General features: G+C 38.6%; 1 protein-coding gene across 1 annotated transcript in view; it reads right to left on the bottom strand.

The window, feature by feature from the left end:
* Positions 1–15,456, bottom strand: part of HPGDS (hematopoietic prostaglandin D synthase) — a 28,843-nt gene extending 13,387 nt beyond the window's left edge. The window contains exons 1-2 of the mRNA XM_045880747.3: positions 15,122–15,456; positions 7,479–7,620 (exon numbers count right to left, since the gene is read on the bottom strand). Of these exons, the coding sequence (XP_045736703.2) occupies positions 7,479–7,611 (133 nt within the window). The 5' untranslated portion in view covers positions 7,612–7,620; positions 15,122–15,456. The remainder of the gene's footprint in view (positions 1–7,478; positions 7,621–15,121) is intronic.
* Positions 15,457–19,035: the final 3,579 nt, after the last annotated feature.

Below are 19,035 nucleotides of genomic sequence, written 5' to 3' on the forward strand. Positions count from 1 at the left end.
AGTTCTGGAATTCCTGGATATTTGTTCTAAAAGGGACAATAGGCCCCCTCTAGTGGAATCTTTATAAGTCTTTTAGAAGAAGAGTTGTTAGAAGACCTGCTGCAGAGCTCATGGCAGCACCAGGTCTAAAACCCAGGTTTATAGTGATACCACATATTAAACTGTGTATTACCTCATAGGCTTACATATACCTACTACTAACCTTTTAAATAAACCTTTCTTTTAAAGCTTCATTAATTTTTGTGGCCTCGATCAGCGATACCATTAATTATTCTTTAAAACCATAGTCTGGGGCACCTGGGTGGCTCAGTCGACTAAGCATCTGCTTTCGGCTCAGGTCATGATCCTAGGGTCCTGGGATCGAGCCCCACATCAGGCTCCCTGCTCAGCGGGAAGCCTACTTCTCCCTCTCCCTCTGCTCCTCCCCCCTGCTCGTGTGCTCTCTCTCTCAAATAAATAATCTTAATAATAAAAAAATTTTAAAAAGAAATAAAAGAAATTTTTAAAAGATGAGGAAATGGAGAGTTTGATTTATATATTGAGTTATGGTAAGGAATTTAGCCACATTCTTATTTTGATGAGGGACTATGTGAAGTATATAGTAAGGCAGCAAGCAATTTGTACAAATACAGGGCAGCCTCAGAGCAGATGCATTAACATTTTATCTGTAGATCCTACTTTGTTTTCTTATCTAAACTTATTATATTTTTGTCAGAGGGTAATATATGTTTTTATAGAAAAATTCTAACTTGAAGATAAATAAATTCTACCACATAATTATAACCATTTGAATATTTTAATTGCTTTCTCATTTATATTTAAAAACAGCATCCTAAAGTATGTATTTGTAAACCACTTTTTTTATTTGACAACATCTTTTTGAAATCTTTCCAAATCAGTGAAACATCACCTTTTTAATGGCTACATTATATTTTATCATATGTATTGATCACAATTTTTCCAACCAGTGCCTTACTTTGGGAAATATAATTATTTTGGGAAGAGAGAAAAGAACAAAGTGCCGCTCACAATCCCTTGACCCTAGAGCAACTACTAGAATCAACCGTCAAGTGTCTTTCGTACACATAAGTAAAAGATGAACTGTGCTTCATGTCAGGAATCAAACCGTCTTTGAGTACATACCTAATGAGTGTGCCGAGTACTAGTCTTCGTGATGCCTCATCTGCAGTGAAGTATGTGATTAGGAATTGACATGCCTAACATTTTTAGGGAGGCCCCCTTTATGCTAGGCAGTGTACTACATATTTAACGTACCCATTAGGTTTTCTAGTTCTCACAACAACCCTATGATGTAGGCATTAACTATTATCCCGTTTTACAAATGAGGAAGTGAGGTGAAGAGAGGTTATATAATTAGTCCAGGTCACATACCTGGTAGAGGTGAGATTCAGACTGAGTTCAGCTGGAACTTTTGCTCAGCTGTGTTGATAGTTCTAAGAGCCATGTTTTGAGAATACATTAAAAATCAGAGCAAACCCAGAGGATAGTATCCAAGTTAGAGAAGGGTCTGAAAACCACATTTTATAAGGCTTGGCTGGAGAACTTGGCACTCTTTACTGGGGGAGATAAAACAAACGAAGACAAAAGAAACCTAATAGCCATCTTCAAATATGGTACAGCTGTCAAACGGATGAAAAATGGGACATTTTCCGACTACCTCTAAAATGCAGAGCTACAATTAAAAGGTACTTTAAAAGGCACAGATATTAACTCAAGATGAAGAATAATTTTTTAGCATTGGCACCATGGATGACCTGTGGGATGGTAAGCTTTCAGCTACTAGCAGCATTTGAGCCAAGATTGGGATGATTGCCAACACTTGGAATATCGGGCTGCATCTAACAAGAAGAAATTTAAGAATACAAATGCCAAGTCCTTCATTTGGTTCCAGAAAAAAATTAATAACTTTGGGGTTATTGGAGATGTAATCCAACAGGAGCACCTGTCGAACAACTTTAAGGAATTTAGTGATGCTGAATATAAGGCTGTGAGATATGGCTGTCAAAATAACCACTCTAATCTTGGTAAAATGTCTTTGGATAGTATCTGGACCCGTGCTAAGCGTGGTGGTCATGCTGTGCTCTGCGCTGGTCCTATGCCTGGAATACTGTGATTTCCCAGGCACCACACATTAAGTCTAACAGGAGCTTGTCCTTCTTGGGTGGTGAGGAAATCCAAATCGAGGGATATAAATGGATCACTCAAGGAACAGAAGAGAGTTGTCCCTTGGACCTACCTTGCGGATCTGATATAGTCCATGGGAAACAGTATCTAAATCAAGAAGTAGAGCCTGGGCTGGGAAGTTTGGGCTGACAGTCACAATGATGATCAGAGAAACAATCAAGCAAGTTCTAAAAGTTGGTGACTAGAGGGATGGATGCATGAGTTAACTGGGACTCAGTTCTGTATTCAGCCAGTGACCTTTATCTTCACTCAGAGTATTATCATTGAACTGTCTACACAGCAGTGGCTTTTTCTCTATGCTGTCTTAAAGATACTAGATTGCTTCAAATAATTGGATGTGAAAGAAGGAATAATCAGCTTTCCACGATTTAAGATGATATGTCCAAGACCGATGTATGAAAGCCACTGAGGAGATAGATTTTAATTTTATATAAGGAAGAGTCTTTTAAAATTTTCCTTCTTTGGGGCGCCTGGGTGGCTCAGTCATTAAGTGTCTGCCTTCAGCTCAGGTCATGATCCCGGGGTCCTGGGATCGAGTCCCGCGTGGGGCTCCCTGCTCCGCAGGAAGCCTGCTTCTCCCTCTCCCGCTCCCCCTGCTTGTGTTCCCTCTCTCGCTGTGTCTCTCGGTCAAATAAATAAAATCTTAAAAAAGAAAAAAAAATTTTTTTCCTTCTTTCTTCCCAGAATTTCATGGAGACATTGGACATCCTAAACCTACTGAGTCTCAATTTTTCTAATCTTTTTTCTCTTATTTTTTATTTCTTTTTCCTATTGTACTTTCTGGAGGAGTTCCTTATTTTTCATCATTTCATTGATTTCATTTGTTTTGTCTGTATCAAATTTTTAATTTTCAAAACCTTTTTGTCTCTGAACATTCCTTTTTATAGCATGCTTGTTCAGAATATATAGAATTTTTCTCTCTGAGGGTCTTTTTTTTTTAAAGATTTTATTTATTTATTTGATAGAGACACAGCGAGAGAGGGAACACAAGCATGGGGAGTGAGGGAGGGAGAAGCAGGCTTCCGGCAGAGCAGGGAGCCCGATGCTGGGCTCGATCCCAGGACCTTGGGATCATGACCTGAGCCGAAGGCAGACGCTTAATGACTGAGCCACCCAGGCGCCCCATCTCTGAGGGTCTTATATTTTTTGAAGTTTTTTTCTTGCTACATCACCCTGATGCCCTCAGCTGATTTTTTCTCCCTCTGCTTCTTTGTTTATGTCTATTTCACATTAGAGGTCTTCTCACAAATATCTCTTAATTTATGGTTTGCCATTCCTGTTTTAAATAAGCGAGAGGAATAGAAGCTAATTGGAATCTCAGTGTATATGGGATCGGGCTGGGCCATGGCCTTGAGACTCCCACCTGTCCAGTGTCTGTTAGACATTTCTCTGGGGCTGATCGGCTTCCTCCCGAGAGAACTCTTTCTGTCAAAGGGATACTCGTCTGGGTGTAGCATTCTGATTGGGGAGCAGGGGATAAGGGCTCTGAGTCTCACGATTTAGTTTTAGACTTCCACTGAGTCCCGCTTGTAGTATTGTGTCCTCAGAAATGCCTGTTGTCCCACAAAGCTCTGGTCCGTCGTCCATACTGCTTCCAGGGCGGTCATGCTGTTGCTTCACGTGCTTCCAGTCCACCCTCTGTCGGTTCAGCTTTTAGAGTTCTCTGTTGCTACCAATTCCTGAGCCTCTTGGGGGCTCCCTGCAGTGATTCGGCTTGCCTTCGCCTCTACCAGGCTTATATTTGGGCATCACTGGCCTACTTAGTCACCTTACCATTCTTGGACCTGTTTTCCAGCTTTAAGAATTTTGTGCTCTCTTATTCAAGCTTGATGTCTTTGTTCTTGTAGGGCTTTGCCTTTTTTTTTTTTAAAGAAGTATTTTAATGTTATTTGAAAAGAAAAAAATGTCAATACCTGTGCACAGTCCACCAGGTTTGACCTGGAAGAACTTTTTTTTTTTTTAAGATTTTATTTATTTATTTATTTGAGAGAGAAAGAGAGAGAGCGCGGGAGCATGTGTGTGCACAAGCAGGGGGAGGGGCCGAGGGACAGGGAGGAGCAGGCACCCCGCTGATCAGGGAGCCCCATGAGGGGCTGAGAGGCTTGATCCCAGGACTGTGAGACCTGAGCCGTAGGCAGATATTTAACAGACTGAGCCACCCAGGTGCCCCAACCTAGAACTTTTTAATAGAAATATCCAATGATACTCTAGGTTATCACAGAGGGGAGATCATAGAGGGTTTCCAACACCAGAGAGCACTCCTGAATCAGATGGGAGATGAGGCCAGCTAAAATTTTAATAAACTGTTTTTAACATTTATTTTTTCCTTTTTTCTCAAAGCAATAAAGTCAGGATTTCCCGGCTTCCCTTGCAGTAATGTGTAACCATGTGAAGAAGTTCTTGGGCGCCTGGGTGGCTCAGTTGGTTAAGCGACTGCCTTGGGCTCAGGTCATGATCCTGGAGTCCCAGGATCGAGTCCTGCATCAGGCTACCTGCTCGGCGGGGAGTCTGCTTCTCCCTCTGACCTTCACCCTTGTCCTTCTCTCTCTCTCTGTCATTCTCTCTCTCTCAAAAATAAATAAAAAAATTAAAAAAAAAAAAAAAAAGAAGAAGTTCTTGCCAAGGGGCTATAAGCAGAAGTGAGGTGTAAAACTCTCTGGTCATGCGGTTGAAAGAAAGAGATGTGCCTCCTTCCCTCTCATACTTCCTGTGAGCTGGAATGCGGAAGGAGACAGGACTCTCTTACACTATGTAAATAAGACAACCAACTAGGGGTGGCAGATCAACAGAAAAAAGGAACGTAATCTTTGACAGCTCTGTGGAGGAGAACTGCCATATCAGCTTGGGCTTTTATGCAAAAGAAATAAATTGCTATCCTCTTTAGTCCATTTTTGTGTTGGGTGTCTGTTTTTGTTTTTTGTTTTGTTTTGTTTTGTTTTGTTTTAATTTAAATTCTAGTTAGTTGACATACAGTTCAATATTGGTTCAGGAGTAGTGTTCAATGGTTCATCATTCACATGCAGCACCCAGTGCTCATCATAACAAGCGTTATGTTAATCCCCATCTCCCATTTAGCCCATCCCCCACCCACATCCCTCCATTAACCCTCAGTTTCTTCTCTGTTGTTAAGAGTCTCTCATGATTTGTTTCCCTCTCTTTCTCTCTCTTTTTTTCCCCTCCCAAATGTCCATTTTGTTTCTTAAATTCCACTTGTGCTGGGTGTCTGTTAAAGCATTGGAAACTATATATATATATATATAATCTCCTAACCATCATGAACTTTAAGATACCTTCCCACTCTGAGAATCTATGAAAATATTAGGTGCCTGGGTGGCTCAGATGGTTAAGCATCTGCCTTCGGCTCAGGTCATGATCCTGGAGTCCTGGGATAGAGTTCCGCATCGTGCTCCCTGCTCCTTGGGGAGCCTGCTTCTCCCTCTGCCTCTCTCTCTCTCTGCCTCTCTCTCTCTCTGCCTCTCATGAATAAATGGATAGAATCTTTAAAAAAAAAGAATCTATGAAAATATTAAGAAAATTTGGCAATTCCATTTTCAATAACATGGTGAAAAGTCAAGATAGAATAGGGTATGAGGCACTCAAAGAATTTATATCTAAAAACTAAAAGGCAGAATTTGTTATATGTAACATCTTTTCAGCTTGTTATCCATCTTAATTAATGGATAAAATTAAATTTCACCCATTTTATAACAACAGAATTAAAAATCCCATGTACAAATTCTGATAGCAGGAGGAAAGTTTGGATATTAATGAGAAAGTTTCATGAGAACAGGAAATAAGATATTCTAGCCCACCAGGGAAGAGTTCTCTAACAAGGAAAAGAGTGGCTACAGGGCTAATGATTTTAAAGGAAATCATGTTTCCAGAAGGCATGTGGCGATATGTATTGTTAATATGCCAGTTATCATGGTGTTATTGGCATTATCTAGTGTAAATAACTTGGGCCACTCAATGAAATTGACCTGTGTTTGAAAAACAGTTTTACCTTGCTAGGACTGTGAACCTGGAAAAATTACATAAATTCTGTGTGCTGAAGTTATCCCAGCTATAAAATAGATACAATAATACATCCCATGAAGGCATGCTGGAGAAATTAAATGAAATCCACCAGGTGCCCAAAAGTCTTCAAATACTCAATAGTTGTTTTCAACTTCATCTTTAAGCAAATTTGTAATAATACCAACACAAAAATGTGAATTTTGGACAAATAATTAATATTTAGTTAGTATTTCTAGGCAGACATGATGGGCAAAGAATTAGCTCATCTATCCTTTCTTCATTCTAAAAAAGAAAAGAAAATAGCACCTAGAGGATGACTTACAGCTTACTGAGAGCCACACACTTTTTAATGTAATAATATTTCTAATTCTTCCCCTTTGTCCTGAGTGCTAACTAGCATGTTTTCATTGGATTACCTGCCCAGTTTGTCAATTTGCTCTTCCCTCTGATCAAACATTCCAGTTTTGTTCACATATTCACCCTTCTTTTGAATAGTCACATACCTCTTGAACATTGATTCTAACCCCAACTTCTGAGGTAGACTAGATGGTTCAAGGTTCTTCCCATCTGCTTGGTCAGTGACTGGTTCAGAAATGGACATGTGACCCAATCTGAGCCAGTTGAGACATGACAAATTTGCTGAGGTCTTCTGGGAGTTTTTGTTCATTCTTCTGGGAACACTTAAGGAAGCAGTGCTCTTTCTCTCTCATATACCTCTTGATGTTACTGTTCAAGGCTGTGGGGCTGAAATTGCTGCAAACTTATTGCTACTAGCCTCATGATGCCGGCAACACACAGAGGAGGAAAAATGAATAAAGTCATCTCCTGAAACCTGTCCTATTTCTGGATTTTCAGTTATGTGATACAATTTCCTTCTTATTTAAGCCACCTTGAGTTTGGTTTTCTGTTAGAGCGGCATATCTGATCCCTTGTCAGAAGATTGTAGATATCTGTAGTAAGCCCATCCAATTCGAGTTGTCAAGAATACTCGCTTCAGGATTCCCTCTTTCAGCTCTTATGACAAAACTTCTTATTGTTTATCTTGATATATTCTTTCTGTGAGGTTTGTGTTTTCATCTTGAATAGGAAAATTTGGGCCACATAGCATTGATTTAACTTTCCTGAACTGCTGCTTCTCAATGTAAAGCTACATGAGATTTAAAAACCTCTATTTTTTCATTTCCCTGAGGAAAGACAGAAGGTTTTGGAGACATATTTTCCCTACATTTTCATAAACTGTTACTTGTGCCACTTACTTGATTTGACTTCAGGCCAATCAGCTTGTTCTATCCTGTGGTCTTCATATTTTATGTCCAAATAAGCAAATATGTAACGAATAATTTCCGCTCTCCCCCTCATATTAAAATAAATGAGTTTGTAGTTTGGCATGGTAAGATTCTGGAGAAAGAAAAATTGAAAGATTATTTTAACAGCCCTCTAGAGATGTTTCAACATTTTCCTTTGGGGACTTTTTCCAAAACTTTATGGCATATTTTGAGATAACTGGAGATATTAAGAGAATATTTCAAAGCCCGAATCCTAATAACATGGGGAAAATTTGACAGAATTAAGATCATGACCCTCTCTTTAAGAACTAACTGGATGGGGCACCTGAGTGGCTCAATTGGTGTCTGCCTTCAGCTCAGGTCATGATCTTAGAGTCCTGGGATCAAGTCCCATGTGAGGTTCCCTGCTCAGCAGGGAGTCTGCTTCTCCCTTTCTCTCTGGCCCTCCCCCCCACAGCTCCTGCTTTCTCTTTCTCAAATAAATGATTAAAATCTTAAAAAAAAAAAAAAAGAACTAGCTAGAACATTCCAGTGAAATAACCAGACTCAAATTTTACTTACAAAAAAATTCAGAGTGAGAGGCTATCTATCACCAACTGTCAGAGGACAGAGTCCAAAACTTTCCATTTTAAGCTGTTTTTGTCCTGCCTTTACTCACTTGTAATTTGACATTTGGTTTATTGTTTGCTTTGGTGACTCAGCTGAGTTTGTGAGGACAGCTGGATGAGGATTTCAAGAACAGGGTACATGCAAGAGGATGGGAGCCAAGCATTGCCAACCTGAGCTGGCCGTCCATCCACTCTCTTCCCACCCCCGTGGAATTCCCCTCTAGGAATCAATGACTTAGGGAAACATTGCTCTCTTTTTTTTTTACTGCATCCATGCCGCTGGGTTGCAACTTCTCTTAAATTTCGGAGAGTTGGCTAATACTGGCGGCATTGGGTAAGCTGTAGGTCGTTACAATTTTTTGATTTTCTGTGATTTGTATCCTCCCATTGTCATTGTTTATAAACAATGATTTTAAGCAATAGTAGTAGCACGTATGGTAATTTTATGATGATCCGGCAACTGAGAAAGAAACATTTTCATTTGAAATTCAGCTCTTCATCTTAGTTGCTATGTATCTTTGGGCTAATCAATAAAATCTCTCTGAATTTCAAAGTCCACTTCTGTAAATAGAGGTACTAATACGGATTTGGAGATTTAATGAGGTAATACATGTAAAGCATTTAACACAATGCTAAACACTTAATTATTAGCTATCAACAATAATAACTTTGAATTCATTCTATGGTCAAGAATAAACACTGTGAATACAGTACACTAAAAATAAATAATAATCATAGTAATTCCATGAATAGAAGTCATAAATATCATTAATTTTAAGTGGTTTAAGTATAAATAGTTCATTTTCTGCTAAGGAAGTCTTTCAAGGATATTAATGGAATGTGAGATAGAAAAGTTGGGCTGAACTCTCAAAACAAAATTCTATCTGAAAGCACATCACAGGGTCCTGGGTGGCTCTGTCAGTTAAGCGTCTGCCTTCTGCTCAGGTCATGATCCCAGTGTCCTCGGATCCGATTGGATTGAGTCCCGCATCGTGCTCCCTGCTCAGCGGGGAGTCTGCTTCTTTGCCGCTTCCTTGGCTCATGCGCTCTCTCTTGTGCGCGTGCGCGCTCTCTCTCTCTCTCTCAAATAAATAAAATCTTAAAAAATATATATTTGAAAGCACATCACATAAAAGGTCAAACACAAACCATAAAAATCCAGATTGCCAAGTTCGTGCATTCATGGTGTCTATCTATGGTGAGGATGACTGCAAAGAACTGTCTGGTTGCCTATCTAGACCCCCTCAAGATCCAAGAAATGATGATGATGGTGATTTCTGGTGAATCCACTTCTCTGGGCCTTGGTTTTCCCTGTCCAGGTGTTGTGGGTGGGGCTGGTGCTCCTTGCTGGAAACAGAGTCACTCTGAACATCCCATGCCCAGCCCACTCCTGTTACCCAGTCCAGTTTGCACCCAAGCGACATGTGGCACCTGCCACACACATCGCTATGTGAGGGAGTGCTCTCTCTAGAGGGAAGAATTCACTGGAGTGAACTAATGAAATTCTAAGATTTACAGCCCCAGTACTTTGGGGGAGAAATATGCATAGAAGGAGTTCAAATTTGGGGTTAGGACTAAATGAAGCTTAATGTGGAGCTTAGAAATAAATAGTGGGAAAAATAGGAGAGTACAAAAATAGCCAATAAAAAATGTAAAGTAGTAAGCTTCCTTCTGAAAAAAGGAAATACTTATGTAATCACAATAAAGGGAACATTCTTATCTAGGAAATAAAAAGCGTAGTGGTTACAATTCCTTGATCTATCTGTTTTAAATCTCAAAAGAACAAAAAAAGCCTTCAGAGTGGAAAAAGTGTCATTCTTGGTTGCAGTTATTTGGTGAACATTTTACACAACTTTCCTTTATTGATTTTTGCTGTCATAGGTCAATTTTTCCTCAGCAACAGAGACATGATATGCATTTTCCTTACAAACATTATATGAGTAGATTTATATACATCCATTATGATCAATATTAAAAATTAAACATACAACTTTTTCTCATTTGGTCAAATGCCATGTAAATGTCAGTGTCTACCTCCTAATTCTGCATGAAAACACAGGGATTGTTTGTTGTTGTGGTTCATTTGCAAAAACGTGCTATTTTATATTGTGTTTCACTCAAGTAAAGAAGACATTAAGAAATCATTAGCATAAGTTGGCAGCTATCTATAGTTCTCTGCAAATATATCTTTAAATCTAAGATTTGGCACAGGTCCGTGACCATCTGACAAATGCTTATCTTTCCTTCTAGAACATCCTTTCAACAGTCATGACTCATTAATGAAGCTGTACTTGCACAACACATTCCTGTAGTTACTTGCATAATTATATTTTCTACTGAGCACAAGTCTGGTTTCTTGATTTTTACAGCTACAAACTTCCAAACCTGAAGACTTTTGTTTTTTAGGGTAAATGTGCACACTTTTAGAACATGAAAAATAAGTAAATGTAAATGCAATTGGAAACATTTATGGATTCTTCAAATCCTTTCTATATTTTATAAAGCTTTTGCATAAAAACTAACAGAAGAGGGGCGCATGGGTGGCTCAGTCAGTTAAACATCTGCTTTGGCGCAGGTCATGATCCTGGGGTCCTGGGATCAAGCCCCATATTGGGCTCCCCTGCTCAGTGGGGAGTACCTCTTCCCCAGCTTGTGCTCTCTCACTAGCACTGTCTCCCTCAAATAAGTGAATAAAATCTTAAAAAAAAAAAAACAAAACCTAACAGAAGAAATTCCAGGTAAATATTTGTATGGTGAAAATTTATAAGGAAATTTATAATATAAGCTAATGATCACCAAAGAGGACAGTGCCTAAAAAAATTTTTTCCCCTCACTGCAATTAGCAGTATATTTGTTACAATAATCTCACTTTGTTAAAGCCTTTACTTCATGAGGATGACGGGTTAAAATGATGAAAGTAAGACATATCGCGCTCCCACCGAGAGATGCAGTGAGGAACAGGCTCAAGGGCGGAACAGATCAGTGGCAAAGGGAATGTGTGATTTTGGGGTCACCCCTGCCACTTACTATATGAATGGCCTTGGGCAAGTCACCTGTCCCCAGCTTTAGTTTCCTCACCTGTAAAATGGTAAAGCAGGTCCCTGAGTTCGGAGAGAGGCAGTGTCATCCACGAGGGTAGCTCCTTCAGAAAAAAGGAGAATCAAGTTCCCCCTCAAATGGGAGACTGTATAGAGACGCACTGCTGGAAACTAGGGCCTGGCAAGCTTTTATATACAACTTTTAAAAGGTCAAATTGTAAACCTCCAGTAAAACTGATAAAGAAAATGTATGAAAAGTCATAAAAACTAATATTATACACAAGAAGGGGTCATAAGAGCAGATGAAATAGATCATTCAAAATCATAAGCTAACATGGCAAATAACTTTATGTCCCTGAATCTGAACGCTTAAATGGAAAAATTTTTAGAAATATGTGAACTGACACAAATTAAAACAAAAAACAAAAAACACCTGAAAGCTTGCATTTAACACTAACCAGTAAAGAAACTGAATTGGTAGTTAGTTACATTCATGAAAGACACCAGGCCCAAAAGAAAATAGAGTCTCTACAAAAAAAACTTAGAGCAGACATCATACATAATGGGGAGCCAATAGAAGCATTTTCTTTAATGTCAGGAATAATGAGAACCCCAGTATTACCCTTACTGTTCAACATAGTCATGGATGGCCCAGCTAACTCAGTAAGATAAGACAACAATAAACAACATATGTAAGGAATGGAAAAGAAGAGACAAAACTGTCCTTATTTGCAATCAGAGTTACTGTTTGTATTTAAAATTCAAGAGTGTCTGTGAATAAACCTGAGCCTAAATTTCAAATGGAAATGCTAAGGACCAAAGTAACCAAGAAAAATTAAGAGAACAGAAGGAGAGGACTTGACCTACCAGATTGCAAGACTTTAAAAAAACCTTGTAATGAGGATAATGTGATCTTTGTTCAGGACCAGACGTCTAGAGGTGTGTAGAGTCTGGAAACAGAACCTCAGATATATGACAGACATGCCATTTCAGTGGGGATCTAATGGGACCAGACTGAGACAAAGAAGAAAACTATAAAAAATTAGATCCCAGCTTCCCATAATATATAGAAATAACACCCAGCTGCATGATAGACTAAGTATGCTTTGCCTGGCCTAGGCAAATCCCAGTATCATGCTGTTCCCTGAGAGCTTCATTTCTGAGCCCTGAACACTGTCACTCCGTGTTAAGAATCCCATGTAGGGCACGCTGCAAAATGTTTCCTGAAATGATACAGGACAAGAAGTAAAAAGGTAAGCTGATTGTGCTTAATGCTTTCCTTTACAACTAAAACTAACCACTGGCTTCCTTCCACTCTGAAGAAGTCATTTAAAGTTCCTGATTCAAGGGGCACCTGGGTGGCTTACTCGGTTAAGCGTCTGCCTTCGGCTCAGATCTTGATCTCGGGGCCCTGGGATGGATCGGTCTCCCTGCTCAGCAGGGAGTCTGCTTCTTCCTCTCCCTCTGCCATTCCCCCTGCTCATGCTCTCTCTCTCTCAAATAAATAAAATAAAAGCCTTTAAAAAAAATTAAGTTCCTGATTCATCAGATAAATAAAAAACCCACTTAGAATGTGTTTGAAAAATAAGATACACAGTTCCTCAAAGAACATATGAATGATGATTCATAAAACCCCTGCATAGACACTTTCACCTGTGAACTCAGACAGATGGAGCCATTAAATGCAAAAGAAGATTTAGCTTTTAATATATAATATTTAATGTTAATTAAATATTTGATTATTTTAATTACTTAAATATTTAATTATAAGAGATAAATAATTAAATTATTTAATCAATAATTAATCAATTAATATTTACATGGAAAATAATAGTGTTTTTGAAAAGTTCTGTCTTGGGGAGCTTCTTTCTTTCTCCTCGTTTGTAGCTCTTTTTCCTTATGGTAACACTGGCACATTTCAACTGATTAACAACCACAAAGCACAGGACTATTCAATCCCAGAGACAATTTTAATGCGGTCATTGATCAAGTACAAGCTATAATAAAACCATTTCATTTTAACTGAGCTGATGTTCTAATCTGTATGTTGCTATAAGCACACAGTAAAACATAGTATCAGAAATGCTAATGTCTGCCAGAAAGGAGATAACCATCCAAATTCAACTCTGGCCAAGGAGGCTAATATTCATTTACTATGTTACATACCTTGAGGATTTCAGCAGGTAACTGAAAAAAGGAATTGAATTTTTGGAGTAATTTTGATGGATAGAAAAACTTACAAATAAGGAATTAAGTATTAACTATTTACAATTCACTTCAAAACCTAAACGCTATTTATTTTGCTCATAAAAGTGTTGATCTACATGAGCTCTTACTCTTAAATAAAAGGAATGTCAAACATACTCAAGAATTCCAGATAGAGTGTTATATGTGCCTAGTCGTAATGCAATAACCTACAAGTCTGAAGTATAAGAACAAAGATTATTTGTGAATTTGCCGACAGTTCTTTGCTAGATCCCAACTTGGCCAGTATTTAACCTACACAAAATGTACCGGCATAGAGTATAATGTTTGTGATCCCATCATATAGACTGTAGTGTTTTGAATTGTAAAAAGTGGATTTAGAGAGCAATCACAGGAGTTGTTATTGTCTACATAAGAACTTCTTGCACACTATGGCATTAAATAACAGCACTGCATTACCCGCTAACAGTTGGTGGTAAAGAATGTTGATTTCCCTCCTTCACAGGGTCCCTGAGCGTGTCTAGTTCGGTTCTGGAAAAGTTGCCAGGTTGAAGTTAAATTGTAGGACAATAGAGAAATATAAGCATTTTTGTTAACTGAGTAAAATACTGATTTCAGTCGAATCCTGAATGTTTAATTTTGCATTGGCAAGCCAGGATCTCTCTTTTCCCACCAAAGACCAACTAAATATTTTAAATTGTTGCCTCACGTTAAAGCCAAAGCAAGAGGAATAATTGAAATATCCTTTGGGAGCTGAGAGGCTCAAATTCTTAGTCTGGGGTAAATGCCTTAAATTACCTCTGAAACCAAATGATGACAGAATGCAATTCTTGGCAAAACATGGAGATGCTTCAACAAAATAGCCTTAAAATGATAGAAAATATTACAAAGAAAATCCCTAAACAGAAAGAAAGAAAGAAAGAAAGAAAGAAAGAAAGAAAGAAAGAAAGAAAGAAAGAAAGAAAGAAAGAAAAAGAGAAGAACTTCTCCACTGCTTCACACATTGAAAATATTAGTGGGGAAAATTCTGGAAGAATTTTTCCTCCAGTACTGACTGCATTTTTTATATCTACTAATATCTACTTAATCTACTTTTATATCTACTAATATCTACTTAAAGGATCTTTTAAAATCTTAAAATCCTTCAAAATCTCCAGTACCTATATTTCTCTTAGAAACTAGTGTTTGATTTTGGGGAGCCTGGGTGGCTCAGTTAAGCATCCAACTCTTGATTTAGGCTCAGGTCATGATCTCAAGGTCATGGGATTGAGCCCTACACCGGGCCCAGGATGGAGCCTGCTTAAGATTCTCTGTCTCCCTCTCCCTCTGCCCCTTCACCTACCCTCAAGAAAAGAAGAAAGAAAGAAAGAAAGAAAGAAAGAAAGAAAGAAAGAAAGAAAGAAAGAAAGAAAGAAAGAAAGAAAGAAAGAAAGAAAGAAAGAAAGAAAGAAAGAAAGAAAGAAAGAAAGAAAGAAAGAAGAAAGAAAGAGAAAAGAAAGAAAGAAAGAAAGGAAAGAAAGAAAGAAAGAAAGAAAGAAAGAAAGAAAGAAAGAAAGAAAGAAAGAAAGAGAAAGAAAACTACTGTTTGATTTCTACCTGGCCACTAACAGAGAGGCTCTGAATGAGAGCTGAATGAGTGGCATGGTGAAAATAGGTATCAGTTGCTCAGTCACACAGAATATCACAGTAATAAAAAACACTAAGATGAAGAAAGAACACTATCTCATTTCTTATCTTTGTAGAGTTCAGTCGTATCACTTACTTGTGCTATGTCTCTGTGGAGTCTCTAGTATCTTCTATGCTCTCATCAGTGACTGCATCTTGGGTTTATATGATGAGTAAGGGACAATCACAAGCCAATGAGAGACGGAGCAACTTACTTCCCCCTAAGTCTCTTCCTTCATTTCTTAGATGAGATATGCCTGCCAAACAGTCCAATCCTGCAAAGACTTCTGGTTCTTCTTGGCATTTTATAGGATCTCTGTGTGTAAATAATAACCTAACATATTTGCATTCCGTTGATAAAATCAAAGTTATAGATGCTGATGTGTGCCTATTGCTACATGCTCATCTATGTTTAAAAACCTTACACCATAGGCTCCCGGAGAATGAGAGAAAGTGAGCACAAGTAAGCCTTCTTTTCAGATATGCACGGGGCTGGCTTCTGCAATTCACTAGGTCTCCTTAGGGAACGCTTGGCTGACCACGTCTTCACCGGGACCCTCCTCCAACAGTCTCATCCCTCACCTGCTGTGTGTTTCTTCGTTACCATGTCTAACAACATAGTGTATTTTCTTGGTTTGTTTTCACCCTCCCCCAGCAGAATGTGAGCTTCGTAAGAGCAGGCCTTTCAGAAAAGAAAAGAAAAGAAAAGAAAAGAAAAGAAAAGAAAAGAAAAGAAAAGAAAAGAAAAGAAAGAAAGAAACAGGAAAGAAAGAAAGAAAGAAAGAAAGAAAGAAAGAAAGAAAGGAGGGAGGGAGGGAGGGAGGGAGGGAGGGAAAGAAAGAAAGAAAGAAAGAAAGAAAGAAAGAAAGAAAGAAAGAAAGAAAGAAAGAAAGAAAGAAAGAAAGAAAGAAAGAAAGAAAGAAAGAGAAACTGTGATGCCCTTGTTATGGGAAGGAATGCCTGGCACATCACAGCCACTAGTATATCTTTGCTGAATGAATGATTCCAAATATTATATTGTCCCACAAATCACATTTTTATGAGGACTCCTTAAGTTCTCATTGCTGCTAGCATATTTCCTTTACACTCCTTTTCTCCGAAGAGCCATATTGTTTAAATATTTAGTGAGTACCTAATCTTTGCCGGGTACTATTCTGGATAATAGAGGTAAAGCAGTAAACAAAAACAAGAAAAAAAAAATCCTTGCCCTCATGGAGCATTCTTTTTTTTTTTTTTTAAGATTTTATTTATTTATTTGAGATAGAGACAGAGACAGAAATAGCGAGAGAGAGCACAGGTGGGGAGGAGAGGGAGGAAGCAGGCTCCGCACTGAACAGGGAGCCCCACGCTGGCCCCATGCCAGCACCCCGAGATCATGATCCTAGCCCAAGGCAGAAGCCCAACCACTGAGCCACCCAGGCGCCCCGCCTCATGGAGCGTTCTTAACAATATTAGTAACAACAACCTTAGGAGGTTTTGAGAGCATTAAATGGGTACGTAAATGTGTGCTGAAAAAGACGTGTGCATCACCTCCACGCTTACACGGAGGTGATGAGTGTTTTTCTGGCCTCCAAGATACAATTTTGCTATAGGAGAACTTTGGTTCTTCATGAACCTGAGCTATATGGAGAGAAAATAGCAGCCGTTTCCAAAATGCTGGAACCTAATCCATGAAGGCTGGGAATGGTACGTTTTCTGGCACTGTGGACATTTTGTTGAGGTAGCAGTTTCAATAGCTCATGGGAAGCTCCGGGCCTCAATTCCGAATGAACCACCTTAGGCTGGGGAAAAGATCCAGAATTATCAGTGTCAGTCTGGGGTTTGGAGGAATTTATATAAATTGTTAACTTGTCGTCTGTGGACACCAACTGAAAGAAGATGTGTAAATGTGATTCTGAAAGGAATTGCCTCCTAAATATTAACACAGTCCCTGTGGCTTATGTAACAAATGTAAGATGCTTTGGTGCTGTGATCACAGCATCTTTGTATAATTGCTGGCTAGGGTGTTTTGGCCATTTGGCTGTTCCCTTCCTTCCTCAAAATCCTTGTGATTTCCTCTCAAAGTGCTATGTTCTTTCAAAGAGAGCAACCTGCCTCAATTAAATACTTCTGTTAAATCAAGAAGTGAAAAATATACACGTAAAGGAGTAATTAACATGACATTATCACTCAATTCACACTCATTTACCCGACATGGAATGAACACTGGTCCCAGCACTCTAAGACGTCTCCTATAGAGATGTGTTCTTACAATGTGTGCTTTTTGGTGTCTAGTGAGAATACTTGAAAAGAAAAAACCAAGTAAGACATTTTTCAGGTTTCCACCACTATCGAAGATTAAAGATGCTTCGATAGACAGGCACAGGTATTCCCTTTTCCAAGCAGATCTATCCCTTTATTGATTATGCTTTTTGTTAAAATGATCCAGTTCTGTATAATTTGATTCAACACCCGAAAGAAGATTTGCTAATGTTTGGCAAATGTATTTCTTGTTTGCCAAATGCATATTCTAATAAATTTATATTTTGTATTTTTTTGATTCATGAAATATTGAGTAACCTAATTAAATTTCCAAAATAAGCCAGACTAAGGAGCAGATGTTAACAGAGACTTACTCACGGCAGACATTTTGTTAGGCCCAGTTTGGAAAGACAGGCTTTCTTTTCTGCAAGTAAATAGAAATTCATATGAAATTGTATGTTATATTGACTTAAACTTCATGTTAAAATGCTACTATGTTTTTGTAAATATTGAAAAACAAATCTTGGGGGGCGCCTGGCTGGCTCAGTCAGTTAAGTGTTTGCCTTTGGCTCAGGTCTGATCTCAGGGTCCTGGGATCCAGCCCTATATTGGGCTCCGTGTTCAGCGGGGAGTCTGCTTCTCCCTCTCACTCTGCCCCCTCCCATGCTCCCTCTCTCTCTCTCCCAAATAAATAAATAAGTTCTTAAAAAAAAATCGAATCTTTGCCTTTTATTTTATTTCTTTGGATGTAGTGGTAGTTATATATCAACTGTGAATTTCTACTTGTTTCCTGTTTTAAGACAGCTGAGGAGAGATAAGTATGTTCTGGAATACAGCAAAGTCTCTTCAGCTACATAGCTCAAGCAAAAAGCTGTTCTGACAAATATTAACCACCCAGATTAAGTTGCTGTTCGTGGCTCACATTTTCAGTTTTAGCAAATGCAAAATATTCTTTTCAAAAAAATCAAAGGCATCTTTTATCAATGTCAAAGACATCTTCTAACACACTTTGAATTTCCAAAAGTGAAGTTTGAACTTAAGCCAGTTGAGTGTTTAGTTTTAGTTCTCATTCTTTGGATCCTGTTTATTAAACCTTGTTTACAAATTCAAAGAGTAAGGATAGCAAAATTCCTGAAAAAAATGTGTTTTAAAAAAAAAGTATTCAATCTTCTTCCTGTATTATCTTCAGAGTTAGATGATGGAAGTGCCTCAAATTAAATGTATGGCTTGATCTCCAGAAACTGAAAAGTTGCAATTCTTATACGTCCTTTACCTGAGTTTTAAAAATTACTTTCTCTTTTTTATTATTCACATCTTAGTTTTAAATCCTATTGTTTAAATTTCCCAACTTGTTGTTTCCAAAGCAGCTGGTTAAGCGTGTGTCAACACACGGAAAGGAGAGGAAAAGTACATAAAAGGTATAATCAGAAAGGACAAAGAGAAAGGAGAGAAGTAAAGAGTGTAAGACGCATTGCAAAGAACATTTTGGCAGACAGGAAGCAAATGGAGGAGTGACACTTGATCAAACCCATGGAGTCAAAATTATGACCCAAGTTTCTCTAATGGTGGAGAGGAGGACATACACTAAGGAGACGCTATCTCGATAACCCTGAGGAACCCAGAAGACCAGAGCTCCAAGACCTATAAAAGTGGACTTGAGATTCAGGACTGAAAACCAGGGGATTATCTAAAAGTTAGCAGAGAAAGCGTTAGACTCCTGGTGGCCCTACCTCTTCTCAACCCCCGGCCCTCAGTCTTATTTTTTTTTTT

The sequence above is a fragment of the Mirounga angustirostris genome, unplaced genomic scaffold, assembly GCF_029215605.1.
Source record: "Mirounga angustirostris isolate CCGP_5_RB_7025 unplaced genomic scaffold, mMirAng1.0.hap1 SCAF_2, whole genome shotgun sequence".
NCBI classification, from domain to species: Eukaryota; Metazoa; Chordata; class Mammalia; order Carnivora; family Phocidae; genus Mirounga; species Mirounga angustirostris.